Genomic DNA, 13073 nt, shown 5'->3' with positions numbered 1-13073 from the left:
AAAGAAAAATAATTTAAAAAACTAAAAATTAGCACGACATGGTGGCATGCACCTGTCCTAGCTACTCAGAAGGATGAGGCAGGAGGATTGCTTGAGCCCAGGAGGTTGTGATTGTAGTAAGCTATGATTGTCCCAATGCACTCCAGCCTGGGCGACAGAGTGACACCCTGTCTCTAAAAATCAATAATGATGATGATAATTTCATGTGAGAAAGTGGAAACTTTTAAAGTAGTAAATAACTTTTTCTTTGTTGTTGTTTTTTGTTTTTTTGTTTGTTTGTTTTTCAGACGGGGTCTTGCTCTGTCACCCAGGCTGGAGTGTAGTGGCGTGATCTCAGCTCACTGGCAACCCACCCCTGGGGCTCAAGTGATCTTCCCACCTCAGCCTCCTGAGTAGCTGGGACCACAGGCACACATGACCACGCCCGGCTATTTTTTTGTATTTTTATTAGAGATGGGGGTGTCACCATGTTGCCCAAGATGGTCTTGAACTCCTAAGCTCAAGCAATCCACCCGCCTCGGCCTCCCAAAATGCTGGGATTTTAGGTGGGAGCTACTGCACCCGGCCACTATTTTGCTAAAGTGGAAAACAAAGCATTTTCTAACAACTTAATTCTTTTACAGACTGAACAAGGTAACAGGCATGATATGCTTTGAAAAATCTGTGAAAACTGTTTACAAATATAAGATGCTATAACTAGTTTATGTGCATGTGGCTAATGTCATATTTGGAGATTTAGGGTACCCATGGTTCAAAGGACCAAGAAATTGAAGTCAGATTCTCAATATTCAATTAATTTTAATATTTGCTGAATGCCTACTAAATGCAGGCATTAGAGATCTGAAGTTGAATTGTCTATGTTCATCACCAAATTAAATCCTTAAAGCACCCAGATAAGGAAAACAAGGCTTGGAGGGGTTAAGCACCAGCTAGCAAGTAATAGAACTGGTGTTTGAACCCAGATTTGCCAGGCTCCAAAGTCTGAACTTTTCACTAGGCCATCAAAATTGCTTAAAAATCACAAAACCACTGATATTAACAAATCGTGCCACCTGTGTGTTCTATATATGTACAGTCATTCGCCACATAATGTTTCGGTTGGCGATGGACTATGTACATGATGGTAGTCCCATAAGATCAGGATGGAGCTGAAAAATTCCTATTGCCTAGTGACATCATGGATGTCATAATGTCAGAGCATAAGGCATTACCCTGAAGTTTGTATTGATGCTGGTGTAAACAAACCTCGTGTGCTGCCAGTTATATAAAAGTATAGCACATATAATTATGTGTAGTACATAATACTTGATGATGATAATAAATGACTGTTACTGGTTTATGTATTTATCATACTATACTTTTTATTTTTATTTTGGAGTGCACTTCTATTTATTAAAAAAAAGTTAACTGTAAAACAGGCTCAACCAGGTCCTTCAGGAAGTATCCAGAAGAAGGCATTGTTATCACAGGAGATGACAGCTCCATGCATATTATTCCCGCTGAAGATCTTTCAGTGGGACAAGATGCGGAGGTGGGAGACAGTGATACTGATGATCCTGATGCTATGCAGGCCTGCACTAATGTGTGTGTTTGTGTCTTAGTTTTTATAAAAAGTTTAAAAGTTAAAAAAAGTGAAAAACAAGGAAAAGCTTATAGAATAGGATATAAGAAAATATTTTTTAAGAAAATATTTTGTGTAACTGTACAATGTGTTTGTGTTTTAAGCTAAGTGTTACTACAAAAGAGTCAAAAAGTTTTTTTAAACTTAAAAGCTTATAAAGTTACAGTGAGCTAAGGTTAATGTATTTTTGAAGAAAAAATGTTTAAATAAATTTAGTGTCCCTAAGTGTACAGTGTTGATAAAAATCTATGGTAGTGTACAGTAATGCTGCAGGCCTTCACGTTCACTCACCACTCACTCACTCACTCACCCAGAGCCATTTCCAGTCCTGCAAGCTCCTGTCATGGTAAGTGCCCTATACAGGCATGCCATTTTAAATATTTTATATCACACATATACTGTACCTTGTCTATGTCTAGATAGCATTGTTACAATTACCTATAGTATTCAGTACAGTCACATGCTGTACTGGTTTGTAGCCTAGGAGCAATAGGCTCTACCACACAGGCTAGGTGTGCAGTGGGCTGTATCATCTAGGTTCCTGTAAGCACACTCTATGACATCCACACAATGATGAAATTGCCCAATGACACGTTTCTCAGAATGTATCCCCACTGCAAAGAGACACATGAATGTATGTAATTAATCACAGATAACTTCATTAATTGTATTGGATTCAATATAGAAAAAAGACTGGTAGGAAAAGAGAATGACTGAGATCACAAAATAAAAATTAAAAATTCCCAGTGTTCTCTAAAAAAGAAGGCAATACATACATCTGTACCATAGATGAGGAAATCACTAGTTAAGGCGTGGCATAAGATACGGCACTTATCATCCACTGCTGGGAAAAGCCGAGTCTCACGTTCTTCTTGAGCATCCAAGATTTCGCTTTCTATCTAAAACGTAAAGAATAATAATGGCTCACAGATTTATTTGAGTAAACCATCCACACAACATCTAGGGGTGTCTTTTTCTCAAGTTCAACTAAACATTCAGGCTCCCAAGACTACCAGAGGTCAGTGTAGTTGGAAAGCTATCACACAGGAACCACGGCTTGCCAGCAAGGTAGCACAGATGTCCCTCTTAGTGTGAACAGTCTTTACTGCAGGCTCTGCAGCTATTTAATTGTTAATCTCTTTGTCTTCCTAGATGTAAAGAGCCATGAAATAGATGTGAGAGATGCCCTGACTTAGAAGCCCCCTCTTCACAGGTGCCAACATCTCTTGAACAACTCAGCAGGCATGGTTTCAAAGACCCCCACACACAAAATGCCCGAATATGAGTCAACACCTTCCAGGAAGCCCAAAGGTATGGCATTCCCATCAGGTTTTTATAGTTCATGTATAGTTCCTTCTAGCTCCAATTTACCAACAGGGTAATTATTATTATTATTACTGTTTTACTAAAGGCTATGTTGTGAGTAGCACTGTTGGTATTTATCAGGTTTTTGGGGAACAGGGTTAGAAAGTCAACAGAACTTCTAATATAGAAGGGGAAGGGTTTTGTTAATCCTTTACTCACACCTGGCTTTCCAGTTAGTCTGTACATCCTTGCTTCCTGACCAATATTCTTGATAATCAGACATTAGGCTGTTCATTGTAACTTAGTGCGTCTCCAGGACATCAAAATTATACTTACCAAATGTAACTGGACTTTGCCTTCAAAAAGTGCAGCAGCATAGTCAGAATGAAGGCAAATACTGGCTACTGTTCCCAGATACTCCATATCTTTCAATTTTTTCACAGCTGTAGCAATTTTTAAAAACCAACACATTAAAATATTGGTAAAACTATCTCATACATACTTGCAAATAATTTTAAAAGGTGTGCTTTTGCAAAAATATTCTGAACTTAAAATTTCATTTTAATCTTAAATGATTAAATAATTAAATTGAATCTTAAAGATTAAATTTCATTTTAATCTTAGTTGCCATATAAATTTGCCTTCAGGCATTCCATTATGGTTTACCTGAAACAAAGTAATAGAAAATAAAATTATATGCAAAACAATTAAAGAATTAAACCTTAAGTTGCAAGAAACTTAAAGGTATTTCCTATTTAACAGGTTAATTTTCAGGTTTGTTCTATTCCTGAGGGTTATCTGACCTAGAATTGGGGAAAGGTGATGGGGAGGAGGCAGGGGAAGAAAAAACAAAACAAGGTTTTCCTCACATGCTAATAGGTATTATTCAAAGAATAAAAGGGGAGACAGAACATTTATTAAGTACCCACTAGGTTTAAGAGTGCTTAAAAAAAGTCACTGTGCCAAGTGAGACCACGCATTTTATTTAATCTTCCTCATGATCCATTAAAAGTAGAAGTATCCTCATTTTCCAGATGAGTAAGGCTCACAAGTGTAAAGTGATTTGTCTATAGTCACTTAGCTAACAGAGGCAGAAGGGGAAATTAAATCCAGGGCCTCTCTAATTCTGAAGCTCACACTCTACCCACTATGCTATGCTGCCTTCACTACAAAGGTAAAGAATAAAAGCTTTCTAAAAATTATGCAAATTTTTAGAAGACTTACAAAACCATTTAAGCTAAGAATGAGATATGTGAATAAAAAAGAGTGAAAGACTTGGTCCTAAAAGAAACTTGCAGTGCTTCCCAAATAACAGAAATTATGTGCTAGATAAGAATAAACAACTGGATTTAGACTTGCCATTCTCTCCAAGGACATAAAACCAAGCTCGATTATTCATTCCTACAGCCAGATGATAATGACCTACTGCCACAAAGTTGGGTTCCACATCAACAGAAACTGTGATTGGTAGCTCCTATAATAGAGAAAATAGTAATAAATCAACAGCTAAACTTATTTTAATTTTATTAATAAATAAAAGAAAAATAACACCATTTTCATACTCCTTCAACAGGGTTGGCTACGGTGACTTCAAGGAGGGAGGTGAGATAGGCAATCCTTGTGCTGCAGGCATCCCCAAGTATGGGAAGCTTGGTCAGGAAAACATGAAGTGAGCCCCTTTGGGTAGAGAGTGCTAGCAACTGGCCATCATCAGTCCAGGACAAGGTACCCAATCCTGAAATAACCGACAAAATAAATGATTATTCAAAAACAATATATAGTTGCAGGCAGCAAACAAATATTTTCATTTAAGCTACCAGAGACATAACAATTTTCAAATATTTTCCTTACTAGTTTAAGTAGTTTTTTTTTTAGACTAGGAAATTTGCCATGGATTGGCGTAAGAATATGAGCACTGGCTCATTCCCTGTGGCTCAAAGGGAAAGTACAGTTATGTGTCACTTAACAACAGGGCTATGTTCTGAGAAATCTGTCATTAGGTGACTTTGTTGTTGTGTGAACATCAGAGAGTGTACTTACACAAACCTAGATCAAATAGCCTACTACGTACCTAGGCTATATGGTATAGCCTATTGCTCCTAGGCTATAAGCCTGTATGGCATGTTACTGTACTGAACACTGCAGGCAAATGTAACACAGCAGTAAGTACTTGCACATTGAATCATATCTAAATATAGAAAATGTACAGTAAGCCTGAGCAACAAAACAAGACGCTGTCTCAAAAAAAAAAAAAGAAAGAAAGAAAGAAAAGGTAGTAAATATGGACCATGTATGTGGACTGAAACATCATTATGTGGGTCATGACTGTATATAAGAATTTATACTTTACATTAGAATTAGGATAAAATTCACTATAAATCTCTGGATCAAAGTAGACATATCTTTCTAGTCAAGCAGTATGAGAACATAATTACTAAAATAAGGAGACTATTTTAGGGAACTCTAGTGAAGAGTATTAAAATTTATTTCTGGCCAGGCACAGTGGCTCACGCCTGTAATCCCAGTACTTTGGGAGGCCAAGGCAGGCGGATCACCTGAGGTCAGCAGTTCGAGACCAGCCTGGCCAACATGGTGAAACCCCATCTCTACTAAAAATACAAAAATTAGCTGGGCATGGTGGCACGTGCCTGTAATCCCAGCTACTTGGGAGGCTGAGGCAGGAGAATAGCTTGAGCCTGGGAGGTGGAGGTTGCAGTGAGCAGAGATCATGCCATTGCATTCCATCCTGGGCTACAAAACAAGAATCCATCTCAAAAAAAAAAAAAATTTATTCCTCCTACAACGAATGCAAATCACACAATAACAAACACAACCTTACTCTCTGTAACTGGAATGATAAAGTGTCAATCTGCTTCAGAAAAATCAATACCTTTATTTTCCTCATCCAGGTTGAGTATAACATACATGTCTTTTAAGTCAACCAAGTCTTGGATTTTAATGCTGAAAAACAAAAATGTATTATTAAAAAATATATATGATCTTTATATAAAACTGTTTTAGTTCACAAAAAATTACAAACCATGGAATAGGTTACTGGTCTCCAAAATGTGATGTACAGAATGATCTACTGGGTTAAGAAAATATTAGAATTTCTGTACTTCATTATATTTTATCTTTAAACTTTTGGGTTTGTTGTTGTTGTTTGTTTGCTTACTGTGTGCAGAGATGGGGGGTGGGTAGGGTTGTGCCTGGCTTAATCTCTGATCTATAGCTTCAGGAATAAGGAGGTTAAAATTGTCCTGAAGAAATTTGGGTATGAAAATATTCTCCTGAGTAGTATTAATTATTCTAAGATGATACAGGTTTCTCTTTACAATGTGTTCCCTTTCTCCCCTGCCCAGAGTTCTTTCATACAAAAGGAAGTGAATTATAGTATAGAAAGAAAATTAAATTTGGATCAGAAGGATCAGGTTGAAAGCTCTGAAAAATGCGGGCATAACATTATTTCATACGGTTGTAATAAGAATAAGTAAGTTGATGTAAATGAAAGTTGTGTAGTACAATGTTGGGAACTAATAGTTGTAACATTTCTTTCCTCCTAATCTCCTTTTCTCTTTCTCTTCTCTTCCAGTGTTTTCCTCTTACATTTTTTCCCTCATTATTTTCATTTAATTAAACTTTTAAGATAATTTCAGATTCACAGGTAGTTGTAAGAGGCAATATAGAGAGATAAAGAGATTCCATGTCCCCTTTTCTCCCAATAGTAACATCTTGAAACACTATAGTATAATACCACAATCAGGATACTGACATTGACAGAAACCACAAATCTTATTCCGACGTCCCTAGTTTTACTTGTACTTAGTGTGTGTGTTTACTTGTACTCAGTGTGTGTGTTTAATAACTTTCTCACACATGAGATTCATGAGACTCACAACCATAGTCAGGATATAGATAGTTCCATGACCACAAGGATCTCTCATGTTGCCTTTTTATAAACACTCACCTTCTTCCTTCTGACCCCAGCTCCATCTCTAACCTCTGGGAATCACTAATCTCTTCTTTGTTTTTATAATTCTATCTCTTCAAGAACATTATATAAATGAAATCATATAATATGCAACCTGCTGAGACTGGCTTTTTTCCATTCAGTGAAATCCTTTGGAAATTCATTCAAGTTGTTGGGTATATCAATAGGTTGTTCCTTTTTATTGTTGAGTAGTGTTCTATGGCATGGATGAACCATTCACCCACTGAAGGACATCTGGATTGTTTCCAGTATTTGGCTATTACAAATGAAGTTGCTATAAACATTCATATACAGGTTTTTATCTGAATGTAGGTGTTCATTTCTCTGGAATAAATGGCCAGTTGTGTAACTGCTGGATCATATGGTAATTGCATGTCTAGTTTTTTAAGAAACTGCCAAACTGTTTTCCAGAGTAGCTGTACCATGATGCATTCCCACCAGCAATGTATGAGTAATCCAGTTTCTCCTCATCCTTACCCACATTTGGTGTTATCACTATTTTTCATTTTAGTCATTCTAATAGATGGGTAGTAATAGCTAATTGTGGTTTTAATTAGCACTTCCCTAATGGCTAATCATGTTGAGTATCTTTTCATGTATTTGTTATTATTTGGTGAAATCTATGTCTTTTGCCTATTTTCTAATAGGGTTGTTTGCTTTTTTTACCATTGGGTTTTTGTTTAATGGTAACTATATAAGTAAATGTATTATTTTCATGTTGTATAAATTGATATGTAAATAGATAATTGACATTTAAACAAAAAAAGTATCAACATAGTGTTGGGTTGATAACATATACAGATGTTAAACATATGACATACTGTTGGGTCTTGAGAGTCCTTTACATATTCTAGATACTAGCCCTTTGTTGGATACGTGGTTTGCAAATATTTTCTCATTTTGCAGCTTATCTTTTCATCTTATTTATTTATTTATTTTCAGAGTCAAGGTTTCACCACATTGGCCAGGCTGGTCTCAAACTCCTGACCTCAGGTGATGTGCCTGCCTTGGCCTCCCAAAGTGCCGGAATTACAGATGTGAGGCACCGCGACCGGCCATCTTTTCATCTTTAACAGAGTATTTCACAAAGCAAAAGTTTTAAATTTTGATGAAATCTACTTTATCAATTTTTCCTTTTATAGATCGTACTTTTGGTTTCAAGTCTAAGAATTCTTTGCCTAACCCTAGATCCAAAAGATATCCTCCTATGTTTTACATTTTATATTTAAGTCCATGAGTGAATTTTTTATTAAGGTGTAAGGTTTGTGTCGAAAATTTTTTTTTCATTTGTGGATGTCTAATTGCCCCAGTACCATTTGTTGAAAAGGGTATCTTGCTTTTATTGAATTATCTTTCACCTTTGTCAAAAACTAACTGTGCATATTTGTATGGGTTTATTTCTGTCTTCTCTATTCTGTTCCATTGATTGATATGTCTTTTCCTCTGCCAATGATACATAGTCTTGATGATTGTAGCTAAACAAGTTTTTATATTGGGAAGAATGATTTCTCCCATTTTATTGTTCTTTTTTAAGATTGCTGTTGGCTATTTTAGGATCTGTGCCTATCTACATCTCTCTCTCTCTCTCTCTCTCTCTATCTGTCTATATTAGAACAAGCATGCCTATACCTACAAAGAAGCATGCTGGGATTTTGATATAAATTTCATTAAACAATAGATCAACCTGGGGGAACTGACATCTTCACTTTGTTGAGCTTTTCAATCTATGAACACAGTATATCTCTCTATTTATTTGGGTCTAATTTGATCTCTTTCATCAGCATTTTATAATTTTCAGCAAAGACACTGTACAGGTTTTGTTAGAGGTATACTTAAGCAGTTCAGTTTCTTTGGAGTGACTGAAAATGGTATTGGTTTTCATTTTTGTTTTCATTGTTAATGTTCATTGTTAGTATATAGAAATGTGATTAATTTTTGTGTGTTGATCTTATATCCTACAATCTTGCTCAACTCATTTATTAGTTTTAGTTCTAGGAGTTGCTTTTTTGCAGAAAAATAAACTAAAACTCATTTATTAGTTTTAGTTCCAGGAGTTGCTTTTATGTAGAAAATTCCAAGATTTTTATGTAGAAAATCCCAAGATGATCATGACATCTGCAAATAGAGATAGTTTTCCTTCTTCCTTTCTAATCTGAGTGCCGTGTATTTCTTTTTCTTGCCTATTGCAGTGGCTGGAACTTCTAATGCTAGGTTGAGTAAGAGTAATGAGAGCTGATATTCTTGTCTTGTTCCTAATCTTAAGGGACAAGCATTCCGTCTTTCACCATTAAGCATGATATTAGATGTAGGTTTTTTGTAGCTGTTCTTTTTTTTTTGAGACAGGGTTTCACTCTTCTGCCCAGGCTGGAGTGCAGTGGCACGATCACAGCTCACTGCAGCCTCAACCTCCCAGGCTCAAGTGATCCTCCCACCTCAGCCTCCCAAGTTGCTGGGACTACAGGAAATGACCACAGCTCACTGCAGCCTCAACCTCCCAGGCTCAAGTGATTCTCCCACCTCAGCCTCCCAAGTTGCTGGGACTACAGGCAACTTGTAGAGATGGGGTCTCGCCATATTGCCCAGGCTGGTCTTGAACTCTTGGGCTCAAGTGATTCTCCCGCCTTGGCCTCCCAAGGTGCTGGGATTACAGGTGTGAGCCACTGTGCCCAGCCTATATTGTTCTTTATCAAATTGAGGTAATTACCTGCTATTCCTAACTTGCTGAGAGTTTTTATCATGAAGGTGTGCTGGACTTTGTGCAATGCTTTTTCTGTGTCAATTGATGTGATTATATATACGGTTTGTCTTTTTTAGCTTCTGATAGAGTGATTACATTTTTTTTTGTTTGTTTTCTTTTTGAGACAGGGTCTTGCTCTGTTGCTCAGGCTAGGGTGCAGTGATGCAACGCAGCTCACTGCAACCTCAAACTCCTTGGCTCAGCAATCCTCCCACCTCAGCTTCCTGAGTAGCTAGGAATACAGGCACATGCCGCCATGCCTGGCTATTTTGTTTTAGAGATGGGGTCTCGCTATATTGCCCAGGCTGGTCTCGAACTCCTAGCTTCAGGTGATCCTCCTGGCTCAGCCTCCCAGAGCGCTGGGATTACAGCAGCCATGTGCCACTGCATCTGACATAGATTACACTGATTTTTAAATATTGAACCATTTGATATTTTCAGTATCTGAAATAAATCATACTTGGTCATGAAGTATAATTCTTTTTATACATTGCTACATTCAGTTTGTTAAATTTTGTTGAGAATTTTCATGCTCAAGTTTATGAGAGATATTGACCTGTATTTTTCTTTTTTAATACATTGTCTTTGTTTGGTCTTGGTATAAAGGTAATACTAGCCTTATAAAATAAGTTGAAGTGTTCTCTACTCTTTATTTTCTAGAAGAGATTTAAAAAAAAATTGGTATTAATCCTTTCTCAAGTGTTTGGCAGAATTCTTCAATGAAACCATACAGGCCTTGAGATTTATTTTTTGGGAGCATTTAAATCACTAATTCCATTTTATTGTAGTTATAGGGCTAATCCAGATGATCTGTTTTCATTTGGGTTGAGTTTTGGTAGTTTGCAGTTTTCAAAGAATTGTCCCATTTCTTCTAGGTTGTCAAATTTTGAGTGTAAAATTGTTTGTAGTATTCCTTTATTATTCTCATAATGGCTTTCAGATCTGTAGGGATACTCCTGTTTCATTCTTGATATTGGTGATTTGTTGTGTCTATTCTCTTATTTTTGTCAGGCTTGTTAGAAGCGTATCAATTTTATTTTCTTCAAAGAACCAGCTTCTTGTTTAATTTTTTTTTTTTTTTTTTTTTTTTGAGACAGAGTCTCGCTCTGTCACTGAGGCTGGAGTGCAATGGTGCGAACTTGGCTCACCGCAACCTCTGCCTCCTGGGTTCAAGCGATTCTCCTGCCTCAGCCTCCCGAGTAGCTGGGATTATAGGCATGCACCACCATGCCCGGCTAGTTTTGTATTTTTAGTAGAGACAGGGTTTCTCCATGTTGGTCAGGCTGATATTTAAAATTTTCTCATTTTCCATTTCACAATTTTCTTTTTATTATATTCTTCCTTTTGCTTTATGTTTATCTTGCTCCTTTTTTCAGTGTCTTGAGGTAGAAACTTAGATTACTGATTTGAGGCCCTTTTCCCCCCTAATGTAAACATTTAGTGCTATAAATTTTCTTCTATGCTGCTTTAGCTGCCTCCCACGTATTTTGATATATTTTCATTTTCATTCAGTTCTATGTATTTTTTAATTGCTTTGGGGCTCTAGGACCCATAAATTATTTAGAAATATGTTGTTTAATTTCCAAGTGTTTGCAGGTTTTCCTGCTGTTACTGACTTCTAGTTTGATTCCATTATGGTCAGAGAACATATTTTATATGATTCAATTTAAATTTGCTGAGGTTTGTTTCATGAGCCAGGGTAGTCTATTGTGGTGAATGTTCCACAGGCACTTGAAAAAAATGTGAATTTTGTTGCTGCTGGGTGCAGTGTTCTGTTAGGTTTAGTTGGTTTATAGTGCCGACCTAGTCTTTTATATCCTTGTTGACCTTCTGCTTAGTTGGTTCTATACATTACAGTTGTCCCTCAGTATCCCAAGAGGATTGGGTTCCAGGATCCCTCTGTGGATACCAAAATCCACAGATGCTCAAGTCCATTATATAAATGATGTTGTATTTGCATATAACCTATACACATCCTCCCATATACTTTGAGTCATCTTTAGGTCACTTATAATACCTAATACAAGGTTAAATGCTGTGCCAAGTTCAAACATATCAATGTAAATGATGGCTAGAGTAGCTATCTTCTGGTTAGCATTTGTATGGTCTTTTTCTATCCTTTTACATGGTTATATCATTATATTTGAAGTGAATTTCTTACAATGACCCTTTTAATAGGGTCATTAAAAATACATTCTAGGCCGGGCGTGGTGGCTCACACCTGTAATCCCACCATTTTGGGAGGCTAAGGCGGGTGGATCACTTGAGGTCAGTTCGAAACCAGCCTGCTAACATGGTACAACCCCGTCTCTACTAAAAATACAAAAATTAGCCAGGCATGGTGGTGCACACCTGTAATCCCGGCTACTTGGGAGGCTGAGGTAGGAGAATCACTTGAACTTGGGAGGCGGAGGTTGCAGTGAGCCAAGATCATGCCACTGCACTCCAGCCTGGGCAACAGAGTGAGACTCTGTCTCAAAAAAAAAAAAAAAAATTCCACTCAGTCTATGTCTAATAAGTTTTTCACTTACATTTAATGGGTTGACATGTTTGAATTGAAGTCTACTGCTTTATTATTTGCTTTCTATTTGTTCCCTCTGTCTTTTATTTGTTTTTATTCCTGTTTCTTTCCTTTGTTTAGATTTGAACATTTTTTAGTATTCCATTTTAATTTATCTATTGTGCTTTTGTATATTTCTTTGAATAGTTTTCTTAGAGGTTGCTCTAGATTATAATATACATATTTAAGTTTTCATAGTCTACTTAGAATCAATATTTTGCCATTTCAAGTGGAATGTAGAAGTCTTATCACATACAAAAGCTTTTACCCTCTCTCCCCTTTATAGTATAGTTGTCTTACATATTGCATTTTCATGCATTAAACACCCTACTGAGCAATATTATAATTTTTGTTTTAAACCATCACATATACGTTAAAGATCTCAAAAGAAAAATGTCTATTATATTTACCCGGATATTTACCATTTCTGTTGCTCTTCCTTCATTCTTAATGTCCCAAATTTCCTTCTGTTCTCAGTTCTCTTCTATCTGAAGAACTTCCTTCAGCAGTTCTTTTAGAGAGCAAGATAGTCTCTTCATTTTCCTTCATCTAAAAATGCTTTTATTTCACTTTCATTTACTGACATACATTGTCACCGGATAAAGAATTTCAGCTGACAATGCTTTTATTTTAGCACTTTAAGAATATTGTGGCATTTCCTTCTAGCCTCAATGCTTTACAGTGAGAAAATCCACTGTCATTCAAAATGTTGCTCTCTGGCTGCTTTCAAGATTTTTTCTTTGTCTTTATTTTTCAACAGTTTGATTATGATGTGAATAGCCCTAGATTTCTTCTGGTTTATCCTTTTGGGGACTTGCTGAGCTTCTACAATATGCAGGTTTATGTCTTTTGCCATAAA

At 36.6% G+C, this 13073-nt stretch overlaps 1 protein-coding gene across 6 annotated transcripts in view; it reads right to left on the bottom strand.

Moving 5' to 3' along the window:
• The window catches only part of WDR19 (WD repeat domain 19), a 106046-nt gene that overhangs the window by 65351 nt on the left and 27622 nt on the right, over nt 1–13073 (bottom strand). For all 6 annotated transcript variants that reach the window (XR_004671025.3, XM_003832181.6, XM_034958443.3 and 3 more), the window contains 5 exons: nt 5817–5887; nt 4489–4661; nt 4286–4400; nt 3263–3369; nt 2398–2520 (listed from right to left, as the gene is read on the bottom strand). Coding sequence is in view for 5 of the 6 variants with exons in the window: in XM_003832181.6 (XP_003832229.5) it covers nt 2398–2520; nt 3263–3369; nt 4286–4400; nt 4489–4661; nt 5817–5887 (589 nt within the window). In the remaining variant the exon portion in view is untranslated. The remainder of the gene's footprint in view (nt 1–2397; nt 2521–3262; nt 3370–4285; nt 4401–4488; nt 4662–5816; nt 5888–13073) is intronic.

Source organism: Pan paniscus, chromosome 3 (genome assembly GCF_029289425.2).
Source record: "Pan paniscus chromosome 3, NHGRI_mPanPan1-v2.0_pri, whole genome shotgun sequence".
In the NCBI taxonomy this organism is placed as follows: Eukaryota; Metazoa; Chordata; class Mammalia; order Primates; family Hominidae; genus Pan; species Pan paniscus.
Note: the sequence above shows the minus strand (reverse complement) of the source record. Positions and strands in the feature narration are given on the sequence as shown.